This window comes from Pan troglodytes, chromosome 5, assembly GCF_028858775.2.
Source record: "Pan troglodytes isolate AG18354 chromosome 5, NHGRI_mPanTro3-v2.0_pri, whole genome shotgun sequence".
NCBI classification, from domain to species: domain Eukaryota; kingdom Metazoa; phylum Chordata; class Mammalia; order Primates; family Hominidae; genus Pan; species Pan troglodytes.
In genome coordinates, this window is record NC_072403.2 from 134,944,387 (window position 1) to 134,961,702 (window position 17,316).

Here is a 17,316-nt window from a genome sequence, read left to right on the forward strand (position 1 = left end):
TAGAAGTCTAATTACTTAGTCTTTTGTGCAATTGTCTCCTTTGTTAAAAAGTATTTTATTCATGTACTTTAAATAAAGATGATTATGTATTATTGCATTTAAAAGTGACACAAAATCTCTATTCTCTCTACTCTTTCTCCTTATTGTCCTTTTCCTCATCCTATTCTTATATTCGTATCTTATCCTATTATTATCTTATATCCTCATCTATTCTGTCTTATGCTCACACACACAACTTTAGCAAGTCTTTTTTTTCCATGATAGGCATCTAATGCCTATTTAATATTGAGATAAAATAGTGTAAATGACACTTAGGAAACAAAATCTCTCAATTTTTTAATGCTTTCACCTTCATTTTCATTCCCTCTTTAGGAAATAATTTAAGTTTATTTAAATTTAATCAGTTTATCAGTTAATCCTGTAATTATTTTTTCTTTGATAATTAGTTCCGTTGCTGTTCTTTTTCATTTGCATGTGCAGTTGTGTTTTAGCTTATAGTCTTTTCAGAAGTTAATGAGGTCTGCTAAGAGGCATATTGCCACAGCAAAAGCCAATTGGCTGGAATGCAACAGCAGGGGAAGAATTCATTACCAAGGAGAATTCTAAAAGGGCAGCTGCTTACTAAATGCTACAGCTATTAAGATGGCAGCTTCCTGCCATGACAGAGCATGTTTCATTGATTTTCCTCTTTCCCACTCTCATATTGTTTCCTAATGACAAATTGAGACAGAAGCCCCACCTGCTATCAAAGGCATGTATAAGTGGGTTTTCAAATTGGGTTTTCAAATTATGTGCTTTCCTAATCATAAACTGTTGCTGCCTAAACAAGAGGGGGTTTTACTTTTTAAAAATCTATAACTGTTCCATGAAATTCTCAAGATGAAGGTTGATTTTATTTGGATATTCTACTAGGACATTTAACAGAAACATACAAATTTTGATCTTTTTGTTGATACAATCATTAAAGTTAAAAAATGACGGTCAAAAAAAAGGTGCATTCTTGTTGCATTTTTTTCATATGTTTTTTAAAGACTGGAATTAAGCCTCCTGTTATTTCTATTTAGTTTATCATAATAATCATTTCACTGTAATTTTTTTTCCATTTGGAGATGTTTTATTGGAAAACATCTATCCTACACTAGAAATTTGTGATATCTCAAAGAAAAGAATCTTCCCTAACTGTGAAGAGCTCTTAAGCCTGGTATTGTCTATTTAGAATCATTGGCGGCTCACTATTCTATTTAGAGGCCAGAGGGGATTTTTTCCTCACTCCAGTGCAAAACATCATCAGCAGTGGTTTTTCTCTAAATGTGCAACATCCACAATTCATAAATTTCTTGATATAGAGGAAAGGAATTCACATTCCTGGGAGAAGTAATGACAAAAAGGGGAGAGAATGTCATCTGCACAATTACCTGGTAATAACTCATTGACGTTGGCTTTATCCTTTCCAGATCTCAATCAGTAGTGGATCCTACAGTACTAAAACGCATGGATAAAAATGAGGAAGAAAACATGCAACCATTGCTTTCTCTGGACTAATAACTTCTCTACATCCTCTTCATGGATTAGAAATGGAAAGTATTGGTTTTCAGCAACAGAGACAACACTGTAGAGGAATTACCAGCTGGAAACCGACTTATTCATGTTAATGTAGCATAATATATAACAAGGCATCAGGCTTTCCTTGGCCTGAACCATGGGGGCCCTGGGCTGGATTTTTAAAATGTCAATAATTTATTCTGTAAGTGCCAAGTTCTTTGTAAATATAATGTAATCTTCATGTCAAGTTTGTAAATTTCAGTAGTAACTCAGTTTGGAAAAAGGTTGGCTCAAAAGTCCATGCCAGTGATATGAACTATAACAAAAAGCAGAAAAGACACAGTCAAAGCTAATTAAATGTAGCCCTCTTTCCTATGAAGCCATATTTCAGCTCTCATAGTGATTGTTTCATTGTTTTTCTCTGAAACTCTGTCAGTATTCAAACATACTCTTAACGGGCACACACAACTAAGTGATTCCAGGAAATTTTATGATTAATGTATTTCCTGTCTAGTGATTTTCATTTCAGAGAAATGTGTCTTAGTAACTATCATTGGCCTTGCATTTTGGAGGCAAGGAATGGCAGATGAGCTGGTAAACTGAACACTTGAACTCTTCTATGTTGTTTAATTCTTGGAATCTTGTGAAAAGATGTGTTTCCTCAATTAAGATGTAGAAATGTAAAAAAGAGTGGATTCTTTTTAAATTGCTGTCTTCACAATGTGCCCTTTATTCAAGACCCCATTATATTTCTTCCTAATGTACTCTAAGTACATTTCCCCTCCAAAACTCTTTGACTAAGAGAATGAGAACTCACGTGAACAGTGTTTTGACAGCTAATTTTGAACATAAAATTTTCCACTTACAGATGAGGGGCTAATTTCTAATTGTTGTGCACTGGTTAAAAAGTATATATATATATTCACACATATATATTTTTACTGAGCTCTAATAAATCCTTAATGTGACAGGCTTATAAAATAAATCATAGATATTCAATGATCTTATGGATAATTACATGAGATAACTCTGGAAAACTACTTCCACTGAAGTTAATGAAAATGAGAAATAGTGAAACTGACTTTCAGTGTACCTATTTAAAGGAATTCCAAGTTAATTTATAATGCAATCTTACATATGTGCCATCTTATTTGAACTATATTTTTCCTTCAAAGAAGCAATAGGTCTCAACATAGTGTAGGTAGCATCAGGTGACAGAAAGCCAATTTTATTTTCAAATTTAAGTTAATTATCTTCGTGATCCTATTTATCCACAATTTCTTTCAGAAAAGACTGAAAAAACACATTATATTCAGGAGATATAATGAAATTATTGGAAGGCATCTATGACAACATGTAATCATTTATACGTGGATTTAGAAATTTGCATATTTAACATTTTATTTCATAAAATTTATACAATTACAGCAAATCTTAGTTTTTTAATTTTAAATTTCAATGTGAAAAAATGATTTTTATCACCCATAATAAATTTTGAGATTGAGAGTTTACCATTAAAGTATTCTTTTGGAAGAAAAATATCTCAGAAACTCTTGGAAACCAACAAAAATAAAGGCATATGTCAGCCTTCACCAAAATTTGTTATAATTCTGCAGCCAAAAATTGTAAAAGCAAGCTGAATACACCAATGTACAGTGTATCAATGGACTGCCTCATGTGTGTAAAAATACGTTAATTAACACAAATGAAAGATACCTTAATAATGCCAACCTCCAGTCAAGTGCAGAAGAATAATGACTGTCAGGCACTCTGCTCTCCTTGTGACTTTTACAGAGATTGGAATGCACTGGGGACAACATGTCTCAGCAGTTCTTATCTTTATAACAATTCTAACCATTGATATTCTTACATTCTTGCCTACCTGACATACATTTTGTAGCCATGGGCTTTTTAGACTATATAAACCTTAGGCAGTATAATCCATTGGAATAAAATAGAAACAGTGTAAGTGCAGAGGGCAGTCAACTTTTCATTCTCATGAGTTTCTCTTGATGTGTACCATTTATTGCCAGTTTTCAGAATTCTGCCAGTTTCAGATGTCAACCAGCATTGGCAGCTTCTTTCCCCTATCGTAAAGTTAGTGTCATATATAAAAATAACTAGAAAGGCATATTTTATATGTATGCCTATCTAATTATAAGTATCATTCACACTGTCTCCCAGACCCACATTTGGAAAGTTTGCATTGCATTACTGCTCATCTTTAGATGAGCAATTGAGAGTTGGCTAGATTGTGTAAAATATTTTAAAATGAATGAACAAATTACAATGATGATGCCTTTTGAAATTACCATATCTAGTTCATTCTGTGAATAAACTCATTTTCTAGTAATGTTAGTGAACCTTAGTCAAGGGATATTCATTCAACTTTATAAATTTACCCCTCAGCACCAGCTATCTAGCACTGTTTAGGAATTTTTCCCTTCATGATATTCTGTGTCACATCCTATGTCTATGTATAACCTATACACTATAGTTGTATGCCTATAAGCACTCCTATACTCTTGTATTTTAATTGCAATAGTATACCTCCACTCTCTCTCTCTCTCTCTCATACACACACACACACACTCTTACACACACACTAACACACTAGACTGTTTGCCCTAATGAATTTTCCTCTGTACTTCGAGAGCTATTTTAGTTGTCTTGTCACTTGAAATTTGTGGGCTTCAAAGAATTATCGCATTTGACTTGGAATGGTCCAGTAGTCCATTGACTTCATTCACCCTGCCTGTTCCATCTTCTATTTCTGATATTTTTTCTTTCTTCCAGTTATTTCAGGGGCAGGTGATTCCAAAGCTGGTTTAAAAATAAATAACTTCTCTTATGTTGTCAGTGATGTTTGCCTGCATTTTTGACTACTATTTAAGAAGGAAGAGATTATCATGAAAATATACTCTAAGAAATATGAAGAAGTGCCTCTTTGAAAATGGAATAAAGCAACGATACTGGCATATGGATTTTATTTGTACTCTCTTCCAAAAAGTAAATACGTAAATCTATATTATATAGGTGAAATATAGATATCATTTGAAGAAGGATATTTAAGGCCTTTATTTGAGCATACTCATACAGTATTAAGTCTCTGTTGTGTAAGTTAAATACAGTAACTTTAGTACATGTTAATGATAAACGTGGCACTAGGCTAAAACGATATACAAGTATTAAACAGAGTTTTGCAAGCAAGTTTTTGAAGTGGGCATGCATGAATTCTTTCATTTCAGTAATGGTTTGCATAAGTGTAGACAGAGATATTTCCTAAGTTTTTTCATATAGAATACTTATTTACTTTATAGTACCAAAAATTCATACATTCATAAGCAGGAAAGCCAAAAATTCATACATTAATACTTAGCTTTTTTAATACTGTTAACTAGGTCATATTGTTAAACATGTGAAGCGTCTGTAATATTCCTGAGGGAACAGAAGTCCCTCTATTGCATCAAGAAATTGGAGAGTTGTTCTAGACATTGGGGAATATGTTTATGACTCTTCACATAAAGAAACCTTCAGAGCCATGGAGTATGTCTTCAGGGACAGGGATCATTTGCTTCTACAATGTAAAGGTTTATGGACATGTCTGTGGTCCTTTAAAGAAGTTACATTAAGAAAGCTTGCTGAGAGGCTGTACACTCTTCTGTTGTTTTATTTAAAGGTCTGCCTTGTGTGGTTGGTGAATAATATCTCAGCTTCTTTTTTTGTGTATATTTATTAATGATTACATGAAAAGTTGCCATCAGCCATGAAGACACTTCAAAAAATTTTCAACACACAAAATAAAATGAGCAGAGCTCTAGCATGACATTTGAACTTTCAGATATGGTATATGTACATTTTTTACAACAATAAGCTCATAGGCATATATTCCATTTTAGATCTGCTATATAAATACATAGCCTGAAACATAGTAATGCATTTGAAATTTGTGAGGTCACTGATCATATAAGAAGAGGCAGATTATAAACCAATATATTGGAACAAAAGAAGATTGGTTAAATATGCAAGGTGTGTAATTATCTTCAGTAATGGAAAGGATTTGTTTTCTTGTTTTTGGTCTTTGGTTTTAGTTGAAAAAATAGCTTCCCATATGCTACTGGAACTATTTGACATTATTTACTACATGAAAAAGGGCAAATAAGTAAAAATACAAAAGAAGCTTGGCTTTGTAACATTATTATATTATGATCTCAATGGCTTAGAGAATATAATCTTTTTTAAGAATTAAAGATTTTATTTTATAAATATTTGGAGGTTAACATCGGACATGAAAATAGTGCTGTGGATTCTGTTATGTACTAACTATGGGAATGAATTCCCCGGTACCATAGGAAAAAATATAAAATAACAACTTTGTGGATTGAAACACTCAAATTAGCCTTTTTTTCAAGGAAGCAGGTGTACAAATGATGCTATTGAAATAAAAAAATGTAGAAATCACTTAATTATAGAAGTTAAATATAATCAATGCACTCATGGTAAATAGTGGAAATTGTTAAAATTTAGAAGAGTTTTGTCATTATTTGACTTAAGTCTCAGTGCAAATATGTCTGTCCTTGATATAGGTGCATTTATTCTGTAAGACTTATTTTACCTGGTGAACGAGATGGACTTAGGTGAAAATAAATTTTAACCACAGTTTTAAGGGTCACCCAATCCTCAACTACTTTAAAAAATTGCAATGAATTTTAATTCATTTACTTTTAACAGAGATACAAAGCACTGTCTTGTTTCTAATCCAATTTTTCAATTTTTCAGATTTTATATTTGCTTAAACAATAAATAAAACTCAGAAAACCAAATAGTTTTTGTTTTCAAAGCTATCCAGGAAAAATAAAAGATGTCTGACAGGAAATCATACAAGTCCTTGAAGAATACTGAGTATATTATTTGCTATTTTACTCAAATGTTATTAATTTTTACTACTACATACTACTTATTTAGTACTACATGGTATTTACTATTTGGCCTTTTGAAGGAGTTATAAATTCCAAAACACTATAATACAATTTTTGGACAAGTATACATTTCTGTTTAAAAGAAATGTATGCTTTTATTTTGTATATTTTATATTTCAAATGTATACATTTATTTTGCACATTGTTAATGTTAAATTTGGTAGTCCTGGATCTGCTGCATCTATAAAATGGAGATTTCTTTAAAAAATCGTCTAAAAATTAGCACTATTTTTATTTTGAGAGAAATTGTGCTTAGCTATTTAAGATTCCTCAGGTTTGTGATATTTGTATGTGTGGGGATCAAAGAGGAAAATATATAGTAATTTGTTTCATCAAAATGATGTATTCAATATTCTGTAACTTCTAGTCAAACTTTCAAATGAAAGTTTGAAAGAAGTAAACTAATGTTTTAATTACATATAGCAAAGGAATGATCAGTAAATAAAATAACTAGGGTTTTCACATTTGCAATAGAATGACTGGATTAGGCAAGAGATTAAATTTAGAAATTTGAATTACAGAAAAGCATTGGTTTAAATAAATCCTCATAAAAGTAATCCCAGGTCAAAATATGATGTGAAATTAAAAAAAAAAAATTCAGCCTGATTTGAGAAAGAATGCTTACTCAATAAATACGTATTTGTGTCTTCTGTGAGTTTCCCTCATTTATCCTATCTGTGGATGAAAAGTCATCTAATAAGGTATAAGAGACTCAATTACATTTACCTAGAACCATCTACAAGTAGACTTCATGAATTTCTTTGGCTCAAACTCAGAGGATTTCCTTTACACAGGATTCTTGAGGTTATCAAGAATCGTTATTGCTGCTCCCTCCTAAAGGCAGGCCAGGAGAAGCCACATTTCCAGCAGTAGTATCCTCAGTGGGAATGAACCAGAAAACAAAGAAAAAGCCAGAGATATTGTCTCCACTCTCGTTACAAAAAAGTGCGTTCCTTCTTCAGGAGGATTGAGTAGAAAATATTTTTAATTATAAGCAGAAAGCTATTTCAAAATGTCAGGGGTTTCTAATATCAACAGTTAAATACTTGACAAGTGAAGAGGCCATGGGGAAGTGATGGTCAAATCTCTGTTGTGAAGCAAGTTTCCACACAGAAACATCATCAAAAACACGTACCTCTGAGCATCACTTCTTTCTCTAAAAATAAAAATAAATATGCTGTTTTCCTCCCTTTCTTCTAATTGGTATCATAAAAGTATAAGAAGCCACAAATGAATTGTTGCCACTTAAGAAAAAAATCCTATATTATACGTATATGAACATAATTCACTTAGTTGCATATGATTGAAATATTTGCATGCTGGTTTATAAATTGTTACCTAAAAGTTTTACGAAACAAAGTTTTAGTGCTAGAAAAATTGTTGTTTTTTGTGTCTTGTATTCATAGGGAAGACTGGTAATATCCCTTACTCCTCATTCATATAGCTAACAATTTTAATTGGATGGCTAATGGATATGGCGGATTTAACATTTACAAAACCAAACTACTTTCACTCTGACCCTGCTTCCCCTTTAGCCTTCTCATCTCACTATGTGTCGGCCCCAATCTTCCAGTTTCTAGGAATAAAAATTTTGGAGTCATCCTCTCTTTCCTTCCTCTTTTTCTTTCAAAACTACATCCCATCAGCTAGCTCACGTTGTTGGGGCTTCAAAATATATCCACACTCTAACCACTTCTCCAATCTTCTTCATCACTGTATTGGACCAAGTCTTCAACATTTTCCATCTGGAATATTTTAATAAACTAAAAACGAGCCTTCTTGCTTCCAGAGTCAATTTTCAACACATTAGCAAGAGTGAGTCTCTTAAAATGTAACTCAGACCATTTTGTTCTCAAAACCCTCTGAAAGAGTAAAAGCCGATGTCTTTATATCGGTGTATGAGAAGTCTTGATATGAAGGCAGTAAGCACCAGTACAGCAACATACCATGGTTTCTGATTGGGCTGGCATTTTTGCTGGTACTATGCAAAAATAGTTGTTAAATACTTTAATTTCTTGCTTCTGAAGTTCTCTACCCCGTTCTTGCCTTTTCTTAGATCATCTCTTAAGAATCTCTCCTTTATTTACTGCTGCCAAACTATCATCTTTGCTGTTCCAGGAACTTGCTAAGCATGCCTCTACCTCAGGACTTTCGCATTTCTGTTCCCTTTGCCTCTAATTTCAGATATCCACGTGGTTTACTCCTTCATTTTCTTCAGGTATTTGCTTAAATGTCATCTTCTTTGTGAGGACTCTCTTTCCCAATTTTAGATGAAACAGCCCTGTGGTTCTTCATATTCTCCTTTCCTGCTGTATTTCCTCTCCATAGCATTTATCACCCGATACACCATACAGATTATTTATTTACTTTGCATTTTCCCCCAATAGCAATGTGAACTCCACAAGGGCAGGAATTTTTGTCTGTTTACTACTGCATTACTGGTGCCTTGTACAGTTCCTGGAACTTAACAAATCCAAAATGATTTCATGAGGATCCTAATTTGTTTCAGCAAGTTATGTAACAGTCAATAGTATGAATTGAAAGAGTTTCTTGTTGTCTTAATTTAAAAAATTTTGTTATTTATCTTCAAAGGGGAAATTTTACCCTCTCATGATGATAGAATCGTGAATCAAAAATGATATCCTCTTCTCCCCAATTGTGGTCTCTATCCCTGAGCCTAAGTTTTACATCAGTGTTTCAGTTTTGTCTTTAGAAGTTACTCAACGATCACTGGACCCTATATCTATCCACATGGCTTACTCTTGGAGAGACTACAAGATAGCTCAGGGGAAAAGTCATTTTGAGATTAAAACTATATGGAATTGTTCTTTATGGATTATCATAGTTAATTTCAATTTTTAAAAATATGCAGGAAGTTAAAAGACTATAATTCCAGTATTGGAAGTCAGTTTAAGAGAATATGACTATGTAGTTACTTTTAATGGAAAGGCGAAGAAGAGGAAGAAAAAGGAAAGACATTGTGTTCGTACCTTCTCTGCAACAATTATAAAATGAATGAGGAAGTATTTTGGTGTTTCTAAGGCCTTTCCATGATCTTGAAATCTATATATTATAGTCACTTAGTCTGTGAACCATTTTAACAATTGGGTTTCATGTTACATATCTTTAAATTTTTATGTTGAAAATTTATAGCTGTGACACAAGATGATAGAAATTGCTCATGCTCACATATATTCCAACTGGCTTTTCAGCTTGCTCCCTTCTCTTTTAATTTCAGCTATCATTTTTAGAGCCTTACAGTCACAATTGTTCTTAACTATCCCAAATTTTTATTTCCTATTTGGACTGACTTCTCCATAATTTTAGTAACTAAATGACCTAGATATTGGTTCTTGGTGTGATAGGTTTCTGATTTGTATCCTTTGCAGTTTAACTTTTAATCCTTACCAAACATATGTTATTCCTTTTCTTCAGCTACATTGTTGTGCCTTTCCCAACACTGTAATAATTTAAGCCTCCTGTTTTATAATCTTCTATCAGAACCTATATTAAGAAGACACTGAATTTAAAGAATCAGCAGGTGATGTTGAAGAAGAAATATAACCTGAAGAATAAGAATAGATGTTTGAAACTGTTTCAGAAGTTAACCAGTCTTTTAGTGGCTTTGTAATGGGTAGGGGTTTTATTCCTCTTTGTGTGCTATGTAGGACATTGTTAACCAATATAGATTATGTTTCTTGTCAGTTACACAAGGATATGGTAATCAGAGTTAACAGTTCGGAAAATATTCTCTAGAGAAGATACTAATGATTCTTGCTCACAAACAAGGCAGAATTTCCTTATGTTTCTTAATTTTTGATCCTTGATAGTCTGTACAGTGGAAACCATTTCCCTCTGTGACATCCTTTTTTGCCAACCTATATGAATGTGTTTAGCGTCACTTCAGATATAGAGTTCAAGCTCAAGTATACACAGCACATGAAAGATCCTATAGTTCATGTTCTCTTAGGTTGAATTTTCTTTCCATAATCTTTTATGATTGAATTCTAAGGGTACGTTCCTTGGTAAATTATGTTAATTATGTCCACTTTATAATGGATTTAACAATTTTACAAAGCAGATCATTGTTTATTATATTCTGAAAACCATTATATTAATATTTTATTTCTTTTTTTGAAGAGAAACTATTGTCTTTTTTGATTTCTGAGGATGAATGAAGTACTGTTAAATAAAATGTCACTAAATGAAACTTCAGATTCAGAAATGCGTGTGTGTGTATATGCCCTTTCAGTTTTTTCATCATTAACTAAATTTCTGTAAATTTAGAAAATATCATATCAAATAGCTATGAAGAAATTTGTCATATAGAGACATATGAATTTGGTGCTAGCATTTGGACACACAAAATGCTTTAAAAACTGGCTTTAAACATATATGGCTATGTTGTTATATTTTGAATTTATTGTTGATTTGATCAAGTATATTTGATACATTGGTATTATCTCCAAGTCATTAGAAAGAACTTCCTGACTTCTAGAATGATAGATAGAATGGAGATACAAGAAAGTGTCAGTTATATATAAAGTCTTCCCCTTAAAGAAGTGGACTGGGTTGAATAATGATTTCAGTTTATTTCATTTTTTACACTAACATTACCTATGTTCTGTGTACTGAGAGTATGGGAATAAACAAAACAATGTCTTTGCCCTTCTGAAAGTCACACTCTAGTGGAGACAACATATAAAAAGCTAGTAAGAGTTGCAAGTGCAATGAAGACCTACTAGTTTAATTGTGTGACCTCCAGCACACTGTTTTCTCATCAGTAAAATAGGGCAATAATTGTACCAACAATATGAGCTAAGTTTCCTATGTATCCTCTTGAAAACTTGGTTCCTTCCTTTTCATGGAAAACCCCAATATAATCTCCCCTTATCCATGCTCTTTTGAGAATGGCATTACGGTCATGTGGTTTCTGTCTTTCTGCTCAGAGGTGGCAGTGATTGCCAGGGCTGTAGATGCTCAGGGCAAATGAATCTCCTAATCAGTGCTTTTCAGGGTCATTCAGAGGTGCTGGCTCCTGCAGAGTTTATCTCTCTTGAGGTAAATTCCATACTCATTTACTTCATTGTAACTGAAAAATAAACTTTGATTTGCCATCAGAAGACAAAAAAGAACAAAAGATTTTAAAATTCTGGAAATTGCACAATTTACTCTTTCCATTTAATTTGTTATTCCCCCTTACCCACAGTCAGAACCACAATTCCTGGTTTCCACTGATGGGCTTGAGTATACTTTATGTAATACAACTGATGGAAAGCCCAACCATTGTGGTTCCAGACGTGCTAATTTAGGTAGTATTAAAAGGATCATTTTGGCTGGTATGTGAAATGTAATGAAAACATTTGCTTTTTGTATGATGATCATACTATAAAACCTCTTGAAAAACTCATAAGAAAGTTTCAAAGTATGGACAGAGTACAGAAATCCCATGAGTACTGATTGTACTCATCTAGGAGGAGCCATAAGTAAATAAGTTTCTCTTATGAAAAAAAAGTAACAACCAGCAAATGATATCTATCTTAAGGAAACATGTCTATTTCTCTTCATATAAAAATATTACTATAGGAGAGTTTCTATGTTAGTGCAGGCTGGATGCCATATTAATTAATGAACATAAAATGGATTCTTCTTTCATATACTGATTTTCATAAAGCAATATTTCAGGCCATCAACGATTGAGTCACTAGATTTATGATGAAGAAAAATCAGAGCCTCTATTATGATCATAGTAAAGAATACTATTTTTGGAGGCAGGAAGGTATACATACCTTTCGGATTGCCTTTAAAGAAATAAATAAACTGTTTTCTTTATGAAGTCTTTATAAATTTATTTCCATCATTGATTGTGTACTGAAGATTTAAGCCAGTCTCTGAAAAAACAAATAAATTGTGATTTTATACAACTTATTTACTAAAAGACATTTGAAAGCATTTTTTGAGATGAAATAATTTTAATCCTTATTTTGCCAAAGTTGATCTTTTATCATTTAGTGAACATTATAAACATGTTTTAACAAGTTTCTCAAAAATAGTAAAATAGGCCAGGCACTGTGGCTCATGCCTGTAATACCTGCATTTTGAGAGGCCGAGATGGGTGAATCACCTGAGATCAAGAGTTCAAGACCAGCCTGGTCAACATAATGAAACCACATCTCTACTAAAAATACAAAAAGTTAGCTGGGTGTGGTGGCACATGCCTGTAATTCCAGCTACTTGGGAGACTGAGGCAGGAGAATAGCTTGAACCCACAAGGTTGAGATTGCAGTGAGCCAAGATCCCACCACTGCACTCCAGCTTGAGCAACAGAGTAAGACTCTGTCTCAAAAAAAAAAAAGTAAAATAAACTGTAGAAACAATTAAATACTTTAAAAATAACTAGAAATATCTAAGCAAAAATATTTTTAAATTTAGAATAATGATGAGGATATTTAGCAATTATATAAAATATTCAAATAGCAGATACTGCCAAGTAGATAATTATCAACATCTACGAAAATACACAAAGTATAAACTTTCCTATTTCTTCTCATCCCATTGAAAGCTACCTTTCTTTCTCTTTTTCTTTCTTTCTTTTTTCTTTCTTTCTTTTCTTTCTCTTCTCTTTTCTTTCTTTCCTTTTCTTTCTTTCTTCTTTCTTTCTTCTTTCTCTCTTTCTTCTTTCTCCTCCCTCCCTTCCTTCCCTCCTTCCTTTCTTCCTTCTTTCCTCCCTCCCTCCCTGCCTTTTTCTTTCTTTCTTTCTCTTTCTTTCTTTCTTTCCTTCCTTCCTTTTTTCTTTCTTTCTTCTTTCTTTCTTTCTTTCTTTCCTCTTTCTTTCCTTCTTTCCCCTTCCCTTCCCGTCCTTCCTTCCTTCCTTTCTTTCTTTCTTCTTTTTTTCTTTCTCTTTCAAATAATAGATGCTACTGCTAGAAGATCCTTTAGAGCTTTAGAGATAATCAAAACATGGCTGGGTACAGTAACTGACAGCTATAATCCTAGCACTTTGAGAGGCTGAGACTGGAGGATCACTTGAGCCCAAGAGTTTGAGACTGCAGTAAGCTATGATCATGCCACTGCACTCCAGCCTGGGTGAAAGAGCAAGACCCTAAATCTAAAAAATAATCAAAATCAAAATCTTTAATTTTATTAGTATATAAATAGAGACATACCAGTTCTGTCTTGATAAAAGTAACATCACTAGTTAAGAGAAATACTAGTACCAGAACCAAGATTTCAACTGGTCCGGTTATGCTGCTGTTCCTTTTAATAATTTTCCCCTGGCTCTCCTAAAACTTTTTCTATTAAATTCTGTTCTACTTGGACATGACCTCATTTCATTTTCTCTATATCATTAATTGTGCTCAGAATTATTCATCAGTATTATATTAGGTAAACATCTACTAATGCAAAGGGGGACAACACTCAGGAATCTTTACATCGGAAACAGATTGTACATATCCACTCTCTCCAGCCTTTCAAGATTTTAGCAATCAATGGATTTAGGATGAGCTCAGTCCAGTAGGAAGAAGAGATTTCAACAGGCCTATGTCTAAATCAAATGATAGTCACTCAAGGAAGCCAACGTTCCTGATTTTAGAAGCATGTGCTCCTTAACTTCAAGAAGAAAACTGTGTTCTCTGTGCCCTTTTCACTTTCCCTTGTGAATAGCCTTCATTTGGCTGATCAAACGGGGAGCAGGTCAACACAGGTAGTCAATTTATCTCCTGACTTTCTTCTCTACATTTGTCAATGATTTAGGGCAAGTAGAAGCTCAGGATGTTGACTTTTTCTATCATTACAGCTGCCAAGCAACTATGTAGTGTATCAGAAAGCTCTGATACTGCATGGGAGAGAGTCCTTCCCAAAGGTTGATTCAGGAATTTTCCCCTATTAAATTAACTTATGAAATGCTTTTCTAATAAGACTTACCGTAGTAATTTTATGGATTAGAATGTTAACACATTGGATTATCTTAAGTCTTAAAAAAAATGGAGAGAAGTTGTAGATCTTAATAGATCGGTTTAACCTAAGCATGCAAAAATATTTAATTTGATTCACTACAAGGTAATTAAAAGGTTCTGCATCATATATTGCTTGAGATTATTTTAGCATTGCTATTGTTGAGTTTGGAAAAAGGCAGCCTTGGAGTTACTTGGTCTCTCATTTTATCTAAATTTTAACTGTTTTTATATGGTTTTAAAAATAATGTGTGAAAACATTGTATTAGACTCACACCAAGGATATAAACATCACAGAGTCATACTCTCTTAAAATAATGCATTTTAAAAAACAGTATTTATCATAGCATTCTCTTCTAAGCTGACAGTAATCTATTTTAAATAGGATTTCTTTCTGAGAAAAGAAATTATGTTTAAAAACAGCACAACTCCATGCATTATACCATACATTATAAACTCCAAATGTATTATAAATTTCAAATATTAAAAAAGAAAACCATAAAAGTATCAGTAGAAAGCATGAAAGAATGTCTTTATAACCTTGGTGTAGCGACCTTTATGCCAATTATTCAAATTCCAAAAGTTAAAAAAAGAATATATTTCATCAAGTGAAATTTAAAATTTCTGTATGAAAAAAATTATAAACAAAACCAAAAGACAACTGACAGACTGGGAAAATTTTTCAACTCATATAACTGACGTAGAGCTAACACCTCTAAATTAAAAAGCTTCTAGAAATTAATAAGAAAAGAAAAAAACTTACTAGAAAAATAGCTAAAATTGCTGGGCGCGGTGGCTCACGCCTGTAATCCCAGCACTTTGGGAGGCGGAGGCAGGCGGATCACCTGAGGTCAGGAGTTTGAGACCAGCCTGGCCGATGTATAGTGAAACCTCGTCTCTACTAAAAAGTACAAAAATTAGCTGGATGTGGTGGCGCAAGACTGTTGTCCCAGCTACTTGTGAAGCTGAAGCAAGAGAATCGCTTGAACCCGGGAGGCGGAGGTTACAGTGCGCTGAGAGCGCGCCATTGCACTTCAGCCTGGGCGACACAGCGAGACTCCATTTCTTGAAAAGAAAAAAAAAAAAAAAAAAAAAAAGAAAGAAAGAAAAGAAAAATAGACAGCTAATACGAACACATGGTTCAGAAAAAAGAAAATATAGTGGCTCTAAAAATAAGAAAAGATGCTACATCATATTCAAACTATGCAGTAGTTTCATAATACACCCTCAGAGAGGCTGTGGGAAGCATCTTTCCCCTACCTTACTATCAGCAGACTACATGGATACAATTTCTGTGGATGACAATTTGGCAATATCTATTAAAACTACAAATGGAAGTATCCTTTCACTCACCATTTCTCTTCCGGAAATGTATCCTTCAAACATACTTGCACATTTGAGAAATATATGTACAAGGATACTCACAGGTAAATTACAAGAACAAAAAAAAAAATTGAAGAAACTAAAAAAGTTTAAAAATATATAATGTAGCCAAAGAGAGGACACTATACAAATCTAATGTAATCTACTTAAATTGATATAGCCAATCAAAAGAATACTATGCATATCTAAAAATAGTGAGGAAACACTTTATGCACTGATATAGATCCCTAAGATATCCTACTCAGAAAAAAAAGTAAGGTACAGCTACTGTACTATGTATAGTATATGTGATGTTTCATGTAAATATGTGGCAAGGGGGATAAAAATAAATGGTCATATTTGCTTGTATATTCTTAAGGAAATGTAGAAGACTATATAACAATCTAATAACATCGGTTGTTTGCTGGGAAGAGTTAGAAATTGGGTGGATTGGGACAAGTTGAGAAGAAGATTTTCACTCTTCTACAATTTGTTTTCGTTGTTGAACTTTGTGAATGTATTACCTATTGAAAATTTTTTAAATGACTTAATCTTTTTTATCTTACATTATTTTGACATCACAAATAGTTAAAGATTGTAATACAGATGTGTGTATATATTCTGATATATAGATATATGGTATTCCATCCATATATATATATATATATATATATATATATACTGCTCAACCTAAGATACAGACTACTATACATAGTTTTAACTCCTCTTGCATGTCTCTGATTTCCCCTTGAGGCCCTCTGATTTCCACTTAAAGCTAACTATCCCAAATTACGTTGATTATTATTTTTATTTTTTTGTATAGCTTACCACTTACGTGTATATCTCTAAAAAATACCTTTGCATGCTTGAACTTTACATAAATGTCTTACTATATGCATTTTTCCACAACTTCCTATATTCACTCAATAGTATGTTTTTCAGTTTCATTCATGATGTTGCACTGAAGATTATACATTTTCACTCCCGTAAATTTGATTATCCAAAAGAGTTCATGTAAGATTGGAATGATCACTTCTTTGAATGTTTGACGTAACTCAGTTAAATTACCTGGGATTGGTGTCTTCCTTATGGAAATATTTGAATTATCAATCTCATACCCTCAATGATTTTAGGACTAGTATTATTTTTGGTTTCTTGTTGAGTTCATTTTGTTATTGCATTTAATTTTCTAAGAATTTGACTATATTCACTGAATTTTAAAAAATTATTGCTTGCATTTTATAATATTCTCTACCTTTGAAAATATAAATGCTGCATTTGTCTTTATTGCTCCTTTCTATTCTTCATATTATTAATTTTTAAATTAATATTTTAATTAATTGAAGCCTTCTCTATATAACTTAGCTGAAATTCTTGTACCTTTGCTTCCTATTCACTAATTCCACTATAATGTTTATTGTTTGCTTCTTTCTTGTGTAAAATTTTGTGAATCTTGTTTTTTTTTATAATTTCCTAAT

General features: G+C 32.7%; 1 protein-coding gene across 2 annotated transcripts in view; it reads left to right on the forward strand.

Annotated features, from left to right (window-relative positions):
• Window positions 1-10,748, forward strand: part of CLVS2 (clavesin 2) — a 77,460-nt gene extending 66,712 nt beyond the window's left edge. For both annotated transcript variants that reach the window (XM_024357399.3, XM_527496.8), the window contains exon 6: window positions 1,455-10,748. In XM_024357399.3, the coding sequence (XP_024213167.1) occupies window positions 1,455-1,542 (88 nt within the window). In that variant the 3' untranslated portion in view covers window positions 1,543-10,748. The remainder of the gene's footprint in view (window positions 1-1,454) is intronic.
• Window positions 10,749-17,316: the final 6,568 nt, after the last annotated feature.